This window comes from Carcharodon carcharias, chromosome 8 (genome assembly GCF_017639515.1).
Source record: "Carcharodon carcharias isolate sCarCar2 chromosome 8, sCarCar2.pri, whole genome shotgun sequence".
Taxonomy (NCBI): domain Eukaryota; kingdom Metazoa; phylum Chordata; class Chondrichthyes; order Lamniformes; family Lamnidae; genus Carcharodon; species Carcharodon carcharias.
Window position 1 is genome coordinate 36,008,880 of NC_054474.1, and position 20,258 is coordinate 36,029,137.

General features: G+C 44.5%; 1 protein-coding gene across 1 annotated transcript in view; it reads left to right on the forward strand.

Annotated features, from left to right (window-relative positions):
• LOC121281423 (solute carrier family 22 member 5-like) overlaps positions 1-20,258 on the forward strand; it is a 91,056-nt gene that overhangs the window by 13,135 nt on the left and 57,663 nt on the right. Inside the window, exon 2 of the mRNA XM_041194368.1 lies at positions 7,931-8,034. Coding sequence (XP_041050302.1) covers positions 7,931-8,034 — 104 coding nt within the window. The remainder of the gene's footprint in view (positions 1-7,930; positions 8,035-20,258) is intronic.

Genomic DNA, 20,258 nt, shown 5'->3' on the forward strand with positions numbered 1-20,258 from the left:
CTTGTCTGGATGAGTGCAGCTCCCACAACACTCAAGAAGCTTGACACCATCCAGGACAAAGCAACCCGCTTGATTGGCACCACATCCACAAACATTCACTCCCTCCACCACCAATGCACAGTAGCAGCAGTGTGTACCATCTACAGGGTGCACTACAGGAATTCACCAAGGCTCCTTCGACAGCACCTTCCAAACCCACAAGCACTACCATCTAGAAGGACAAGGGCAGCAGATAGATGGCAACACCACCACCTAGAATTTCCCCTCCAAGACACTCACCATCCTGACTTGGGAATGTATCTCCATTCCTTCACTGTTACTGGGTCAAATTCCTGAAACTCCCTTCCTAACAGCACTGTGGGTGTACTTACTCCACATGGACTGTAGCAGTTCAAGAAGGCAGCTCACCACCACCTTCTCAAGGGCAACTAGGGATGGGCAATAAATGCTGATCCACCAGCAAAGCCTGTGAATGAATAAAAAATATATATATATAAAAAGCAAAAGGATGGTTAAAGGAGGAGTAGGGCAGGTTAGGGACCAAAAAGGTGATTTACACATAAAGGCAGAGGACATTGCTGAGGTATTAAATTAATACTTTGCCTCTGTGCTTATCAAGGAAGAAGATGCTACACAGGCCATGGTGAAAGATTGGGTAATTAATACACTAGAAGGATTTAAAATTGAAAAGGAGGGGGTATTAGATTAGCTGTCTATACTTAACGTTGATAACGCATGAGGACAGGCTGAGATGCATTCGAGGACATTGAGGAACGTGAAACTATAAATTGAGGCCCTTATTTTCCAGTCTTCCTTAGACACAAGGGTGGTTCCAGAAGATTGGAGAATAGCAAATGTTCCACCTTTGTTCAAAAAGGAGTAAAAATAAGCCCAGCACCTACAATCTAGTCAGTTTAACTTCAGTGGTGGGGGATCTTCTAGAAACAATAACTCAGGACAAAACTAATAGCCACATGGACAGATGAGGGCCTAATTAAGGAAAGCCAGAACAAATTTGTTCAGGGAAAATCATGTTTAACTGACTTGATGGAGTATTTTCAAGAGCTAACAGAGAGGGTTGAAGAGGGTGATGCTGTTGATGTGGTGTACATGGACTTCCAAGAGGCATTTGATATAGTGCTGCACAACAGATTTGTGAGAAAAGTTATAGCTCATGGAATAAAAGGGAAGGTAGCAACATGGATATGAAATTGACTGAGTGACAGGAAACAGAGCGTAATGGTTAATGGGTGTTTTTTCTCGCCGGAGTTTGTAGTGGAGTTCCCCAGGGGTCCGTGTTGGGACATTTGCTCTTCCTGATATATATATTAATGACTCAGACCTTAGTGTACAGGGCACCGTGGGCAGAAAAGTGGCAGATGAAGTTCAATGCAGGGAAATGTGAAGTAATGCATTTTGGTAGGAAGAAAATAGAGAGGCAATATAAAATAATGGGTACAATTCTAAAAGGGTTGCAGGAGCAGAGGGCCCTGGGTGTACATGTGCGTAAGTTACTGAAGGTGGCAGGACAGGTTGAGAGAGCAGTTAATAAAGCATACAGTATCTGGGCTTTATTAATAGGAGCCTAGAGTACAAGAGCAAGGAGGTTATGTTGAACTTGTATAAGATATAGTTCAGCCTCAGCTGGAGTATTGAGTCCAGTTCTGGGTGCTGCGCTTTAAGAAAGATGTGAAGCCATTAGATACAGTGCAGAAAAGATTCACGAGAATGGATCCAGGGATGAGCAACTTCAGTTATAAAGGTAGATTGGAGAAGTTAGGACTATTCTCCTTGGAGAATAGAAGGCTGAGAGGAGATTTGATAGAGGTATTCAAAATCATGAGGGGTCTGGACAGAGCAAGTGGGGAGAAACTGTTGTCACTCGTGAAAGCATTGAGAATGATAGGGCACAGATTTAAGGTAATTGGCAAAAGAAGCAAAAGTGACTTTTTCACGCAGTGCGCAATTAAGGTCTGGAATGCACGGCTTAAGAATGTAGTGGAGGCAGGTTCAATCAAGGCATTCATAAGGGAATTAAATTGTTATCTGAAAAGGAAGAATGTAACTAATTACAGGGAGAAGGCAGGAAAATGGCATTAGGCGATTTGCTCATTTGGACAGTTGGTGTAGACACAATGGGCTGAATGGCTCCTTCTGCACTGTAACAATTCTGTGACTCTGTGAAGACCTGCTGCCAAGTAAACTTGGTGCCCACACCTTACCAGGGGCTGTCAAATTTACCACCTCAATGTCTTTGCCTCTCTTTCCTTACAGACTTTTCCTGGAAACATTTGCAGGATCTCCCAATTGGCAACGCATTAATGCTTAACACAGCTAACTGATGAGTTGGTTGCCAGACCAGGCAATTATGTCAAAGTTGCCACTGATGATGCCAGTCAGACCGATCAAGTGCTCAAATTTGTGACTCTACCAGGCTAACCCACAGATGTAGAGCGTTATTGATTGCATACATGGCAATTAAGGCATCTCCCAGATCACCGAGGAGAATTCATCAACTGCAAAGGGCTTCCACTCTATCACTGTGTAGCTGGTGTAAATACAAAAGATATTTATGCAGCTCACGCATATATCTGAATATCTGAGCTAATGCACGGTCTGCCTGAGTGCTGTAAGAGGGCTCACTAAGAGGGTATGACTTCCTCTGAGGGGTCATTGATATCCTCCTGGACCACCTCCTGTGGGATACTTGAAGACCCTATGGAAAATTAAAGTCATGAATTAGAACTGTCAAGGGAAAATGTTTTAAGTGATCATAATGCACATATTCATATTTGGCTGGCTGCTGAGGTCAAGACAGCTTGAATGACTGTTGTATATCATGTGACAGAATGATATTTAAGTCTGTTATGAGGTAGCTGGGAGGTAGTCATCTCTGATGCCCAGGTATGCCTCAACTCCATGGACATTCAGCACCTCCTCCCCTCCAACTGTCAATTATGAGATGGCTAGAGGACCATCTCTGGTTCCCTGCCTCTCCCTCATGTTCTGTGCTCTCTTCTCCTGCAAGGGAGAAAAGAAACTTATGAGTGAGAGTGAATTAATAAAATAAATAAGTGGTGAAATTTTAAGGATTGAGGGGCATGAACAGGGAGAACATGAAAGGGGTTGAAGAAGTGAGAGACATTAAAGTGCATGTCCACAAATCACTGAAGGTGGCAGGACAGTTGGATAAGGTGGTAAAGAAAACATATGGAATGCTTTCCTTTATTGGACAAAGTATTGAATACAAAAGCAGGGATGTAATGCTGGAACTGTGTAAAATGTTGGTTAGGCCACAGCTGGAATTTTGTGTACAGTTCTGGTCACTACATTATAGGAAGGATATAATTGCCCTGGAGAGAGTAGAGTGTTGCCAGAGCTTGAAAATTGCAGCTATGAAGAAAACTTGGGTAGGCTAGGGCTGTTTTCCTTAGAACAGAGGAGGCTGATGGATGACCTAACAGAGGTGTACAAAATTATCAGGGGCCTAGATAGGGTAGACAGGAAAGACCTGTTTCCCCTAGCTGAAGGGGTCAACTGTCAAGGACATAGATTTAAGGTGATCGGTAGAAGAATTAGAGGGGACATGAGGAAAATATTTTTCACCCGGAGGGTGATGGGCATCTGGAATTCACTGCCTGGAATTGGTGGTTGAGGCAGTCACAAAAGTATAATAATTCTCATAATATCAGTTTTTTTGTAAAAATATGTTAATAGCAGGGTTGGATAGATTGTGTGTGTGTGTTTGGAATTTAATTGAATTGGAGAAAGTTGGTCCGGAGGCTTTGCTTCAATTAAAGAAGCTAGATTTGAAATGTTAAATAGGTAAACATAGCTGAAGTTTTAAAATGTGAGGGGAGGAGAAGTTGCATTTTTTGATAAATCAGAGTACTTTGCATTTTAAAGAGATGGTAGGCCGTTACATCTAGCCAGAAAAGCTCGGCCAAACAGTGTGTTTATTTTTCCCAAAGGTTTTGATAATATTAGCACCATGCAATGATTTATATTATGAGAAAAGTCAAGTTCCAATGGCATATGGGAACAATGGAACTTGCATTAAAATGGAGAAACATGTATACGGGAAATGAGGCTATGTGTTAGGAAAGCATTGTAAGATCTACCAGAAGTGTGAAAAGCCTCCAATATTTGTACAATAAGCTGCTGCCTACAGAAACTGAAGCCAGGAAAAGCCACTTTGAATTCTATTGTCCAGAGTATTGTGTTGACTTGCCTGGATTTGTTTAAATCAATTTTTTTAACCATTGCCTTAACTGGATGCCAGATTAATTTAGGATTTTAGGAGTTATTATAGTAGTAATTTGTAGACCTATGTATGTGCTTGAAATCTTTTTATTTGTTAATAAATGTTTAATTTAGTTTTCTTGAAGTCTGGGTGGACTTATCACTGCTGAATTCAGGGCACACATCTTGAAATAAATATAAATTGCAAAACCATTGTGAGCACGTAATCAAATTCCCCTCGTGGATTTGATCCACCTGACACACATCATCTGTTGCATCTTAACAAGGCTGAAATGCTTAACTCATTTAAAAGGTTCCTGGATCTGCACCTGAAGTGCTGTACTGCAAGTCTATAGACCAGCTGCTGTAAAGTGGGATTAAGAATGAGTGGCTCATTTCTTTTTTCTCTTTTTATGGCCAAAGCAGGCACAATGGGCTGAAGGGCCTCTTTCTGCACTGTAACTTTTCAATGCTTCTATGGTATTTACAGAACTTGTTGAAGGTAGCAGGGCAGGTTGAGAAAGCAGCAAACAGGATCCTGGGCTTCATAAACAGAAGCATAGAATACAAAAGCAAGGACGTTATAATGAACCTTTATAAAAGACTGGTTTTGTCATAACTGAGGTAGGTATAAAATAAATATAAATGATGCATGGATTATAATTGTCTCAATCTCACTGATCTATTAAATTTCTATTGTGAAAGTCAGTAGATCAATATTGGCATTCTAGAGTTGTTTATTATTTTCAGGATGTGTGAATATGTTTTACCATTCTTCCTTGGAAATTTGATTGGAAGTTTTATTCATTTTCCTCAACAGAAAATATATTTTGGGGATTCCATGAAAATGCAAATTGTATATTGTCTGTTACAATTAGACAGAATTTCATTTTACACATCCATCCGTGTCCTTAGTATGACCCAAAGCTAATAAAGTACTTTGAAATATAATCACTTTTATAACATGGACAAATGTGACAGCAAAATTCTACAAATAACTATGAGATGAACAACCAGATAATCTACTTAAGTAACGTTGGTGAGAAAACTACCCTTCTCTTCAAATGGTGTTATGGAATGTTTTTCATCAAACTAAAAGGGAAGAAGAGATCACACTTCCTACAAAACATATCACCCATCAGTACTGCACTGAAGTGCCAGTCTAGTTTATGTGCTCAAGCTTCTGGAGTGGGATGTCTCATTACTAAGACTGCCTATTCCTGCCTCTGTAATGTCGGTCAACTCCACCCCTGCCTCAAATCATCTGCTTCTGAAACTCTCAACCATGACTTTGTAACCTTTAGACTTGAGTATTCTAATGTACCCATGGCCAGCCTCCCATGTTCCACCCCCCCATAAACTCAATGTCATTGAAAATTCTATTGTCCATGTCCTAAATTGCACCAAGACCCATTCACCCATATGCTCACTGACTCACTGTGCTCACTGACTCACTGACCCACCTGGTTAAGCAACATCTCAATTTTAAAATTCTTATGCTTTTGTCAAATCCCTCCATGGCCTCACATCTCCCTCTCTGTGTTATCTCCTTCAGCCCCAAGTCCTCCGAGATATCTAGATTCATTTAACTCTGACCTCTTGAGCACCATGATATTAATCTCTCCATGACTCGTGACTGTGCCTTCAGGTGTCTAGGTCCTAAACTCTGGAATCCGCTCCCTAAACCTCTTCAACTCTCTATCTTGCTCGTTTCCTTTAAGAGGCTCCTTAAAACCTACCTCTATGATCAAGCTTTTTGTCATTTGCCCTAATAGCTACTTATGCTACATATTTACAACACTGGCGTCCACCCAACACTGTGGAAAATTGCCCAGGATGTCCTATCCACAAAAAACAGGACAAATCCACTCTACTCAATTATCACCTCTTCAGTCTACTCTCGATCATCAGCAAAGTAACAGGAGTCATCAATGGTGCTATCAAGTGGCACCTATACAGCAATAACCTGTTCACTGATGCTCATTTTGGGTTCCACCAGGGTGAATTGGCCCTGAGCTCATTACAGCCTTAGTCCAAACGTGGACAAAAGAGCTGAAGACAAGAGGTCAGAAGAGTGACTACCCTTGACATCAAGGCAGCATTCGAACAAGTGTTGAATTAACGAGCCCGAGCAAAATTGAAATCAGTAGGAATTGGTGGAAAACTCTCTGTGGTTGGAGTCATACCTAGCACAAAGATGATTGTGGTCGATAGAGCCCAATCATCTCAATTCCAGGACATCGCTGCGGGAGTTTCCCAGGGTAGTTTCCAAGACTCAGCCATTTTCACCTGCATCATCAATGACCTTCCCTTCATCATAAGGTCAGAAGTGTTGATCACTGCACAATGTTCAGCACATTTCGCAACTCTTCAAATACTGAAGCAGCCACGCCCCTATGCAGCGAGACCTGCAGAACATTTAAATTTGAGCTGATAAGTGACACGTTGACAGTCACACTACACAAGTGCAGGACAATGACCTGAGAACAGTGAATCTAAACATCTCCCCTTCACATTCAATGACATTACCATTACTGAAGTCCCCACTATCCAGGGGATTTTCATTGACCTGAAACTGAACTGGACCAGCCATATAAATAGTGTGGCTACAGGAGCAGGTCAGAACCTGGGAATTCTGCAGTGAGTAACTCACCTCTTATCTCCCCACAGTCTGTCCTCCATTTACAAGTCTCTGTCAAGAATGTGATTGAATACTCTCCACTTGCCTGGATGAGTGCAGCTCCAACGACACTGAAGAAGCTCAACACCATTCAGGACAAATAACTGCTTGATCAACACCCCATCCACCACTTTAAACATTCACTCCCTCCACTACCAATGCACAGTGCCAGCAGTGTGCGCCATCTACATCTACCACCTACTGCACTGCAGTAACTTGCTGAGGCTCTTTCAAAAGTACCTTCCAAACACAGAACCTCTACTACCTAGAAGGAAAAAGGCAGTAACTGCATGAGAAAACCATCACCTTCAGGTTCTCCTCCAAGCCATACACTATCCTTGGAACTTTATTGCTGTTCCTTCACTGTTGCTGGATCGAAGCCCTGGAACCCCTTTCCTAATAACACTGTGGGTGCACCTGCAGCAGATGCCCTGTAATGGTTCAAGAAGGTGACTCACACCCAAGTTCTCAAGGGCAATTAGAGATGGGCAACAAAGGCTGGCTTTGCCAGCAACACCCACATCCAATGAAAGAATAAAAAAAATATTACTCAGTGTCATATTTAGTTTTGTAACACCCCTGTGAAGCATCTTGGAATTTGTTAGGATATCAAAAGCACTATATAAATATAAGTTGCTGTGGTTGTTGTTGCAGTCGCTGCCTTCTGGCTTAGAGATGTAAGCGATGCCATAGACCCATGCTGATCTTGCTTCGGTGAGCCAAATAAGCCCCCCACCCCACACACACACCTTAAACCAGCTTATATTTCACCCCTTCCTTGGATTCACCTAGTTCTGTTGAAGGGTCATGAGGACTCGAAACGTCAACTCTTTTCTTCTCCGCCGATGCTGCCAGACCTGCTGAGTTTTTCCAGGTAATTCTGTTTTTGTTTAAGCTTTCCTCGTATCCTGTTTCTATGCATGTTTAGATCCAATACAGTAAAATGGCTTGTCTGTAATTTTCCCTAAACCACAAATGAGGAACATTTCATTTCTCTTTGCATTTCAGTGGGACTTGGTGTGTAACAGTGACTGGAAAGGGCCGTTTGTTATGTCAGTATTCTTCATGGGAGTGCTGTCTGGATCTTTTATTTCTGGACAGCTATCAGATAGGTGAGTTATTTCATTTATTGAATTCTGTCAGAAAGAATCTTCAAGCCAATTATTAGTCTCTCATACCTGACACAAGCAGGATGTATGAGGGAGGGAGCCGTAGGAAAATAGACACTGAGTATTTAGCTCACTGTTTAGATTGTATTCCAATTGTTATTTTAACTCCTGGATTTCACAAGGTGTGTGGGCATTTGCTGCAGGCAGGTGGAGTCCTCATAAATATTCAAAAGTCCAAATATGATAATATAATTCAAACCCCAAAGCGATTTTCACCTTGGATTATGTGAATTGTGCACAATACTGATCATATTTTTAATTGGACCCAGGCTGAAAGAGACACACGATACTTTTATTTACAATGTTAATAGATTCTCTGGGAGCAGAGGAGCAGGAGTGCCTTGTTCGATAGAATCCTGCTTCAGAGTCAGAAAGTTGTAGGTTCAGGTACCTCCCCAGCACTTGAGCACAACAATCTAGGCTGACACTCTGATCGTGCAGAACTCCCTCAGTACTGCACTAGAGTTGCTGCATTTTTGAGGAGATGCTAAACTAAGGCCCCGCCCACCCTTTCAGATGGATATTAAAGATCCCATGGTGTTATTTTGAAGAACAGTGTGTTGCACAATATCTACTTCCCAATCAACATTACAAATATAGATTATTTGGTTATTATCACATTGCTGTTTGTAGGGGCTTACTGTGTGCAAATTGGCTGCCCCATTTCCTATATTACACAGTGACTAAACTTCAGAAATTCTTAATTGGCTGTAAAGTGTTTTGAGACATTTGGTGGTTGTGAAAGGTGCTACATAAATATGTCTTTCTCTTTTTTAATCACAAGGAAATTTTGGTCCCTCACATCAGCGGGGCTTCTTGTCCTTCCCCTGGGTGCAGGTGGGAGTTAGTCCTGGAATATGGTGACAATAAATGGCGTGTGACTCATGCTGTGGTCACACAAGCTTGTTAGTTGTATCGACTTTGCCTTCCTCTCCTCCCACCTTAGTATCACAAAAATGCCCCAATTTAATTTGAGGCTGTTCTTTATTATCAAAATTGCCTATTGATTTTGTACCCCTGTGCTGGGGACATAAAAAGGGCAGATAAAATGTGAGAAAAAGGTGAAAAGCTAACCACATTCTACTTAAAATCTACCAAAATGGGTGATAGGTACAAGCTTACAAAGCCTGATGACCAAGTTCATGGGTTACAGATATAACATTCTGTAGAGTGTTGATTGTGCTTTGATTGCAGGAATGTTTCTGTCCTGTGTTTTACCAAATATATTTATCCTTTTGTTACTATGATGATGTGCAATTTTGCCTTCCTAATTCCTTCCTGTTTCACTTTGCCACATTACAAAATAATTTGTGTATCAGAGTGAAAGGACAGTGAATATTTGTAAATTATGTTGTATTATCTTTAACAGACAGGTATTCTGGACATGGATTTGTGAGTAAGCTTGTGAATTAATGTATGTTCGAAGCTGAATGAATAAATGGGTTCATGCAATTGAAAGAGTGGGTGTTTATATATATAAAAAATTCTCAGGATGTGGACAACAATGATCAGACTGCATTTGTTGCTCCAAGAGGATGGTTGTATGATTTCTACTTGATCTATTGCAGTTCATATGGTAATAGTTTTCCCACAATGATATTGTGTAAGAAATTTCAGTATATCGACCAATGATGAACAAGGATTGCTGATAGATATCCAAATCAGGTGAGCTTGAAGGTGATGCCAACAATATTACTTTTGTTATTTTTGATGGTAGAGGTTGGAGAAGATTGAGGCTTTCTTATTTATTCATTAAATATGGGAATTGATGGCAAGGCCAGCATTTATTGTCTTCCTTTGGGAAAGTAGTGGTGAGCCATGCTCTTGAACAATTGCAGTTCTTCTAGTGTAGGTACACTCAGGCCCAAAATGGTGGATAAGCCCAGAAGTCATAAACCCCACCTCCGAACATGGCACTTACTATTTTCACGAAGGTGGGACTGCAGTTGGGCTGGGGTTCGCAATTGGTTTACAGAGGCAGCTGTACGTTTAAATCACCAGCTGCCTCCACTGAAGGGGGATTTTGGTAGGCCAGGGGCAGAATTTTGAGCTCGGCAGGTGGGTGCGGTTGGTGGACCCAGAATCGGCTGGGAAATGGGCTGCCACCCGTGATTGGCCCCCGACCGCAATTTCACACTGGGCAATTAAGGCTCACTCATCATGAAATACGGCTCCCCACTGGTTGGGAAGGGCCGAGTCCAATTGGGAGTCCAGTTGGGAGGGTTCAATGGTGACCCACCGACTGGTTCAAAAACAGCCCCGGAAAAGGCTGCCCCGGGAGAATTCCTGTTCTACGTTAAGAAACTCAATTGATGGAGTCAAGTGAGATGTCAGGTGGGAGGGCAGGTCGGGTAGACACTCGATCCCTGCTTTCGGATGAGTGCCTTGCGGCTCTCCTAGAGGAGGTGGCTGCCAAGAGGAACAACCTTGTCTCCAGAGATGGAAGGAGGAGGCAACTGCACCCTCACAAAAGGGGTATGGGAGGAGGTGGCAGTGCTGGTTAACAGCCATGACGTGATGCAGCACACATGGGTGCAGTGTTGGAAGAGGTTCAATGACCTGCAGTGCTCAGGAAGGGTGAGTACCATGTTGGCATGGGTCAGTGTGCAGATGTGTTGAGGTGTGGCCATCTCCCCGTGGGCCCCAGGGGTGCTAGCATCTGATTGCCAACTGTCAATGACCCCGGAGCTGGCCAAGGGGATTACCCCTTGCTGCTTGGACTGAGCCTTGCAGCTCGAGGGCCATGACTCGGATGTGCCCTGCGAGGTGTTCCTCAGCTGGGGTTGGCCAGGCTGTAATGGCGCTGCAAGTAGAGAGTGGAATAACCAATGCTCCTCTGTCCTTTCAGGAGAAGACAAGCCATAACCAAGCAGAGAGGTCACGTACAGGTGAAGGCCCACCCAACCTGCTGCTACTGATCAGGTTCAAGCAGGACGCCCTTGAGCTGGGGAACTGGCACGCTTCACGTGTAACTGGGCATAGAGAGGTGGAGGTGCCAGACAAAGCTAAGAGCACAGTGCACAGAGATGAGAGTTTCGGATTGTGCAACTATTCTGGTGTAGTCGCTTCATTGATGGGATCCTCGAACCTGGAGTCCACATTGATCATTGAAAAATGATGGCACCATGATGCAGATCTCCATTGGCTCACCAGGGTGCCTGGCATGAACAGTGACAGTGTGATGACTTTAACTAATGACATGTCTTTGTTCTCCCATTTAGGTTCAGCAGCACACAATTTCTCTGTGGACCCCAAAGGGCCACCCCTAACGCCAGAGGACCACCAACCTTCATTTGCACCGCATCATACCCACTCTCTGAACCAGGCACCAGTGCAGATACCTGCACCTCGGTGGGCATTAGATCGGTGGCTAGAATGTCAGTGCACATTGGTGTGGGCATTTCACACTCGCTTGAGGTGCAGGCAGAGGCAGAGTGTGCCCAAGGCGCTGGGAGTCAGAGGACAGCTGGGGACCAGGGTGATGCTCAGTTGAAGGCAGATGATGAGCCTCTGGAGTCGTCCATTAGTTGGCAGATGCCGGATGCCCAGTGGGATGCATGAGAGGTTCTGGTGGAGATCCATGAGGGTATGCGTGCCCCAGTCTCTGTTGTGGAGGAGTCCATGCAGAGCATGAGCACGGCGTTAACCCTCATGGCCAAGTGCAGTGCCTCCTCCATTGAGAGAGTGGCAACTGTCATGGAGAGGCAGCTCCAGGGGCAGGATCAGAGGTTCCTGGTGTTGTGCCCAGACCTGCAAGCCCTCACACAGGCACTGACCTCAGGTGGTCAGTGCCAGTGTGGGAGAAGGATGAGGCACCCAGTATCCCAGTTAGGTGCCGGTTCATCAATGGTGAGCAGGGAGATTCAGAGCGACCTCACATTGGCGCATGAACTGCTTGTCGTCTCTGCAGACTCCTCTCAGGGCATTCCAGATGACAGCAGCAGCTCCTCTGCCCCTCTGCCAGTGACCATTGGACCTGACTGGGGAGATGTTAGCCGTCGCACTGGCCGCTCCCTCCCAGGTGGGGCTAGCATAGGCTCCATTGGCCAGAGGATGACCGCCAAGGTCATCAAGGCCAACAAGACAGCACAGTCAGCAGCTGTCTCCAATGCCGGTGCCAGTGACGGGTAGGCACCAAGATGTAGCACTCGGATACATAAGTTAAAGGCACCATGAGCATGAGAGGGACATCTCACAGGTGATTTTCTGTTCATTTATGTTTGGTGTATATGTCTGCTGGTGTGGACATCAACACCAGCAGTGATAATGTTATTATGCTTTCGATGTGACAATTACATTAAATTTGCTTTGGTTCTGATGGCCTGAGTATGCTTCACCATTTTTCTTTCTGGTACATGGTACGCTGGTATGTAATGCTGGACCCGAGTGGCTCAATACTTTATTGGATAGGCATTGAGTGGGCTTTGGGTGCGAATGAAAGGGTCATTTCTGACATCCGGATTGGAGGCCGTGGCCCGGGCATGAGTGGAAGCAGATCTTTGACAGCCTAGCTGAAGGAGCGTTGGATCAAGGCGTCCCTGGTCTCCCAGGCCTCCCTGGCGGTTACCGAAATCTGCCTCCATGCCCTCTGTGTGCTCCTCTTCTGACTCACTACTGGATTCATTATCTGTGGCCTGTGCAGCTGCCTCAATATCCTTTCCCTCCAGTGGGTCCCCCACTTGTCAGTGCCAGATTATGGAGAGCGCAGGATGCAACCACTATCAGTGACACTCACTCTGGGGGTATTGTAGTGCACCCTTTGAATGATCCAGGCATCAGAAGCACACCTTAAGAAGACCTATGGTCCTCTCTATCACCATCCTTGTGGAGGCATGACTCCTACTGTAGCACTGCCCTGCCTCTGTTCTTGAGTGGTGTGGAGGCATCATGAGCCACCTTTTCAATGGATAGCCTTTGTCACCCAGCAGCCATCCATCCAGTCAAGCTGGAGCGCTGAAGAGCCTCGGCACCTGGGAATGTCTCAGGCTGTACGCGTCATGGGAGCTGCCAGGGTACCTTGCACAGACTTGAGGAATCTGCATCCTGTGGTCACACACTATCTTTATGTTCATGGAGTGGAATCGCTTCCTGTTGACGAAGGCAACCGGCTGACCTGTTTGTACCTTGATGACCAGTTGATGGCACCCTGGATACAGGAGAACCCAGCAATTGCTGCAAAGTGTCTGGCTCGCACAGCCTGGCTGGCCTCATCTGTGCGCTAAAGATTAAAGGTCAGTACCCGCCTGAACAGAGCTCCTATCACCAGCTTGACGCAACAGTGGGCAGTTGATTGTGGCACTCCACACAGATCCCCCACTGATCCCCGGAAAGAGCTGGAGACATAGAAATTGAGGGCCGCTGTGACCTTCAGAGCCACTGACATGGGGTATCTGCCCACATAGTCAGAGCTGATCTTAGGCCTAATCATCTGACAAATGGGGGCCATGGTCTCCCTTGAGAGGCAGAGCCTCCTTTGGTATTGCATCTCAGACATTTTGAGGTAGCTACATTGCTGCCTGTAAACCATGGCAGCAAGATTATGGCATCTTCTGCAGCCCATTCCACCTTGGACTTCCTGCTGGCCCTGCCACCTTTGCCTCTCCTCCCACAGGTAATTCTCCTGTCAGCTGCATTGTGACACCTGGCCTCCTCTCCCTTCTGTCCCTCTCTTCCTCCTCAGAGGAGGTGCCACCAGCAGAGTCCACAACCCACATTACCAGGGTAACAGAAGGCTGTCTGATACCTGCAAGGGTCCACACAGTCTGAATCCTCCGGGGACCTTGGAGAAACCAATAAGTCCTGAAATTAAGCCTGGAAATGCTACCAATGAAGTCCCAAGCAGAGATGAACCTGCCAAGTGCCAATAAACAATAAACAGCAGCAAACTATTTCCAAAACTCCTCACTGTTCACACTGGCAATGCTGCTGACCCTTTTTATCCCACCTTTGGATGAGGTTTAGCAAATATTTGGCTGTCCACCTGCCCATTTTGCCCATGTGATGATCGCGAAATCGCATGAGCAATATAAAATAAAGTGAATGAATTAACTGCGCAAATAGATATAAACAGGTATGATATGTTCGGGATTACGGAGACATGGCTGCAGGGTTGACCAGGGATGGGAACTGAAAATCCAGGGGTATTCAGTATTTGGGAAGGGCAGACAAAAAGGAAAAGGCGGTGGAGTTGCATTGCTGATTAAAGAGGAAATCAGCGCAATAGTGAGGAAAGATATTAGCTCTGACGATGTGGAATCTGTATGGGTAGAGCTGAGAAACGCTAAGGGGCAAAAAACTTTAGTGGGGGTTGTATATAGACCCCCAAATTGTAGCGGTGATGTTGGGAATGGCATTAAACAGGAAATTAGAGATGCATGCAATAAAGGAACATCTGTAATTATGGGTGACTTTAATATGCATATAGATTGGGCAAGTCAGATTAGTAACAATTCCGTAAAGGAGCAATTCCTGGAGTGTATACAGGATGTTTTTCTGGACCAATACATTGAGGAACCAATTAGACAACAGGCCATCCTAGACTGGGTATTGTGTAATGAGAAAGAAATAATTGGCAATCTAGTTGTGTGAGGCCCTTTGGCGATGAGCAACCATAATATGATTGAATTTTTCATCAAGATGAAGAGTGACGTAGTTCACTCTGAGACAAGGGCCTTGAATTTTAATAAAGGAAGCTACAATGGTATGAGGCGCGAGTTGGCTATGATGGGTTGGGAAACGTTACTTAAAGGGATGACAGTGGATAGGCAATGGCAAACATTCAAAGAGCACATGGGTGAACTGCAACAATTGCTTATTCCTGTCTGGCATAAAAGTAAAATAGGAAAGGTGGCCAAACCATGGCTTACAAGGGAAATTAGAGACAGTATTAGGTCCATGGAAGAGGCATACAAATTGGCCAGAAAAAACAACAGACCTGAGGATTGGGCTCAGTTTAGAATTCAGCAAAGGAGGACCAAGGGATTGATTAAGAAGGGGAAAATAGAGTACAAGAGTAAGCTTGCAGGGAACATAAAAACTGACTGTAAAAGTTTCCAAAGGTATGAGAAGAGAAAAAGATTGGTGAAGACAAATGTAGGTCCCTTACAGTCAGAAACAGGGGAATTTATAATGGGGAACAAAGAAATGGCTGACCAACTAAATAAATACTTTGGTTCTGTCTTCACAAAGGAGGACACAAATAACATACCAGAAATGTTGGGGAACATGGGGTTTAGTGAGAGGGAGGAACTGAAAGAAATCAGTATTAGTAGAGAAATGGTGTTAGGAAAATTGACGGGATTGAAGGCCGATAAATCCCCAGGGCCTGATAATCTACATCCCAGGGTATTTAAGGAAGTGGCCCTAGAAATATTGGATGCATTGGTGGTCATCTTCCGAGATTCTATAGACTCTGGAACAGTTCCTACAGATTGGAGGGTAGCTGATGTAACCCCACTAATTAAAAAGGGAGGTAGAGAGAAAACAGGGCATTAAAGACCAGTCAGCCTGACGTCGGTAGTGGGGAAATTTCTAGAGTCTATTATAAAAGATTTAATAGCTGAACACTTAGAAAACAGTGGTAGAATCGGACAGAGTCAGCCTGGATTTACGAAAGGGAAATCATGCTTGACAAAACTACTGGAATTTTTCGAGGATGTAAGTAATAGGGTTGATGAGGGGAAGCCAGTGGATGTGGTTTATTTGGACTTTCAGAAGGCTTTCGACAACATCCCACATAAGAGATTAGCATGTACAGTTAAAGGGCATGGGATTGGGGGTAGTGTATTGAGATGGATAGAAAACTAGTTGGCAGACAGGAAACAAAGAGTAGGAATAAACGGGTCTTTTTTCAAATGGCAGGCAGTGACTAGTGGGGTACCGCAGGGATCGGTGCTGGGACCCCAGCTATTCACAATATATATTAATGAGTTAGATGAGGGAACTAAATGTAATATCTCCAAACTTGCAGATGACACAAAGATCTGTGGGAAAGTGAGCTGTGAGGAGGACACAGAGATGCTTCAGTGTGATTTGGACAAGCTGAGTGAGTGGGCAACTGCATGGCAGATGCAGTATAATGTGGATAAATGTGAGGTTATCCACTTTGGTTGCAATAACAGGAAGGCAGATTATTATCTGAACGGCTATAAATTGAGAGAGAGGAATGTGCAATGAGACCTGGGTATCCTCGTACACCAGTAGCTGAAGGTAAGCATGCAGGTGCAGCAGGCAGTAAAGAAGGCAAATGGTATGTTGTCCTTCATAGCAAGAGGATTCTAGTACAGGAGCAAAGATGTCTTGCTGCAACTATACAGGGCCTTAGTGAGACCACACCTGGAATATTGTGTGCAGTTTTGGTCTCCTGATCTGAGGAAGGGTGTTCTTGCTACAGCGGGAGTGCAGCGAAGGTTTACCTGACCGATTCCTGGGATGGCGGGACTGACATATGAAGAGCGATTGAGTCAGTTAGGATTATATTCGCTGGAGTTCAGAAGAATGAAGGGAGGTCTCATAGAAACCTATAAAATTCTAACAGGACTAGACAGGGTAGATGCAGGAAGGATGTTCCCGATGGTGGGGGAGTCCAGAACCAGGGGTCACAGTCTGAGGATGTGGGGTAAACCATTTAGAATGAGATGAGGAGAAATTTCTTCACCCAGAGAATGGTGAACCTGTGGAATTCACTGCCACAAAAAGTAGTTGAGGCCAAAACATTGTATGTTTTCAAGAAGGTGTTAAATATGGCTCTTTGGGCGAAAGGGATCAAAGGATATGGGGAGAAAGCGGGAGCAGGATATTGACTTGGATGATCAGCCATGATTATAATGATAAGGTGCTCCTTTGGATTTCATCCCAGCTCACCTGTGGGGAGGAAAGGCACCCTTTGGGATTGTTAAAAGCAAATACGATTTTATGTAAGAAGTGCAGAAACTCATTGGAACTGTCAAAGCTGTCAAAGAACTATAGAGCTATCAAAGAGTTGTCAGAGTTGTCAAAGGATACTCGGTGAGTTACATGGAGGGGGTAAAAGCAAAGGATTATGAGTGGGGGCATGGGTTGGCATAAGCTGGCACTTAGTTTGCAAGGGGGCCATAAAGGGCCATGGAGATGTATGGACGGACATACAAAATAGGAGCAGAAGTAGGCCATTTGGCTTCTCAAGCCTGCTCTGCTGTTCATTAGGATCATGGCTGATCTGCTTGTGTTTTGAATTCCACATTCCCATCTACCCCCGATAACCTTTGATTCCCTTGCCTAACAAGAATCTATCTACCTCCGCCTCAAAAATCTTCAATGGCCCCCCTCCTCCACCACCGTCTAAGGCAGAGAATTCCAAGTCACACAACCATCTGAGAGAAAAAAATTCTCCTAATTTCTGCCCTAAAAGGGCCATCCCTAATTTTGAAACAGTACCCTATAGTTCTGGACTCACCCAGAAGAGGAAACGTCTTTTCCACATCCAAATTGTCAATGCTATTCAGGATCTTATATACTTCAATAAAGTCACTCCTCACTCTTCTAAACTCCAGTTGAAACAAGCCCAGTCTATCTAAGCTTTCCTCATAAAATAACCCACTCATTCCAGGTATCAATCTAGTAAACCTCCTCTGAACCATCTCCAAAGCATTTACATCCTTCCTTAAATATTGAGACCAAAACTACACATAGTATTCAAGATGTAGTTTCACCAATGCCCTGTATAACTGAAGCATAGTATCCTTACTTTGATGTTCAATTCCCCTTGTAATAAAGGATAGCATTCCATTACCCTCCTGAATTACTTGCTGTACCTGAACACTAACTTTCTGTGACTCGTGCATTAGAATACCTGGATGCCTCTGCAGCCCGAAATTCTGCAGCTGTTCTCCATTTAAGTAATGCTCTGCTTTTTTATTCATCCTGCCAAAGTGAGCAACTTCACATTTTCTCACATTATGTTCTATCTACCAGATATTTGCCCACTCGTTCAACCTATCTATATCAGTCTGCAACCTCCTTATGTCCTCTTCACAACTTAAACTTTCCCTACCTATATTTGTGTCATCTGAAAATTTAGCTATCATGCCTTCACTCCCCTCATTTAAGTCACGGATATAAATTGTAAAAAGTTGAGGCCCCAGCACAAACCCCTGTGGGACTGCACTTGTCACATCCTGCCAATCAGAAAAATACCCATTTATGCATACTCTCTGTTTTCTGCCAGCCAGTCAATCCTCTATTGATGTTAATAAATTACCACCTACACCATGAGCTTTTATTTTCCGCAATAACATTTGATGTGGCACCTTATCAAATGCCTTCAGGAAATCCAGGTACAACACATCTACAGGCTCCCCTTTATCCACAGCGTATGTTACTTCTTCAAAGAACTCCAAAAAATTGGTTAAACATGACTTCCCTTTCACAAAACCATGCTGTCTCTTCCCGATTGCTTCGGTTTCTCTAAGTTCCCAGCTATAACCTCCTTAATGATCAATTCTAACATAAAAGGAACCAATTCACAAAGAAGGAATGAAACTAGATGGACCATTGGGTATTGACCTCAGCACCGGAAATGACAATGACAATTTCAGCCCTGTCGACCCTGTAAAGTCCTCCTTATTAACATCTGGGCGCTAGTGCCAGAATTGGGAGAGCTGTCTCACAGTCTATTCAAGCAACATCCTGACATAGTCTTCCTCACGGAATCATACCTTACGGATAATGTCCGAGACACCACCATTACCGTCCCTGGGTATGTCCTGTCCTACCAGCAGGACAGACCCAGCAGAGGTGGTGGCAGAGTGGTATACAGTTAGGAGGGACTTGCCCTGCGAGCCCTCAACATCAACTTCCATCAAGTCCCATGGCATCAGGTCAAGCATGGGCAAGGAAACCTCCTGCTGAATACCACATACCGCCCTTCCTCAGCTGATGAATCAGTGCTCCTCCATGTTGAACACCACTTGGAGGAAGCACTGAGGTTGGCAAGGGTACTCTGGGTAGGGGGACTTCAATGTCCAACACCAGGAGTGGCTCAGTAGCACCACTACTGACTGACCTGGCCAAGTCCTGAAGGGCATAGCTGCTAGAGTGGGTCTGCAGCAGGTGGTGAAGGAACCAACAAGAGGGAAAAATATACTTGACCTCATCCTCACCAACCTATGTGCTGCAGATACTGTCCATGACAGTATCGATAGGAGTGACCAGTGCACAGTCGTTGTGGAAATGAAGTCCCATCTTCACATTGAGGTTACCCTCTATTGTGTTGTGTGGCACTACCACTGTGCTAACTGGGATAGATTTCGAACAGATCTAGCAAGACTGGGCATCCATGAGGTGCTGTGGGCCAGCAGCAGCAGCAGAAATATATTTGAACACAATCTGTAACCTCATAGCCCGGCATTTCCCCCACTCTACCATTACCATCAAGCCAGGGGATCAACCCTGGTTCAACGAAGAGTGCAAGGGGGCGTAACAGGAGCAGCACCAAGCATACCTAAAAATGAGATGTCAACCTGTTGAAGCTATAACACAGGAATACTTGCATGTCAAACATCAAAGGCAGCAAGTGATAGGCAGGGCTAAGTGATCCCACAACCAATGGATCAGATCTAAGCTCTGCAGTCCTGCCACATCCAGTCGTGAATGGTGGTGGACAATTAAACAACTCACTGGGAGGAGTTGGCTCCAAAAACACCCCCATCCTCAATGATGGAGGAGCCCAGCACATCAGTGTAAAAGATAAGGCTGAAATATTTGCTACAATCTTCAGCCAAAAGTACCGAGTGGATGATCCATCTTGGCCTCCTCCAGAGGTCCCCAGCACCATAGATGCCAGTCTTCAGCTAATTCGATTCACTGCACGTGATATCAAGAAACAGTTGAAGGCACTTCAAAAGCTATTGACCCAGACAATATTCTGGCAATAGTATCGAAGACTTGTGCTCCAGAACTTGCCATGCCCCTAGCCAAGCTGTTCCAGTACAGCTACAACACTGGCATCTACTGGGCTATGTGGAAAATTGCCCAGGTATATCCTGAACACAAAAAGCTGGACAACCCAACCAATTACTGCCCCACCAGTCTACTCTCGATCATCAATAAAGTAATGAAACAGTGCTATCAAGCAGCACTTGCTTAGCAATAACCTGCTCACTGATGCCCACTTTGGGTCCTGCCAGGGC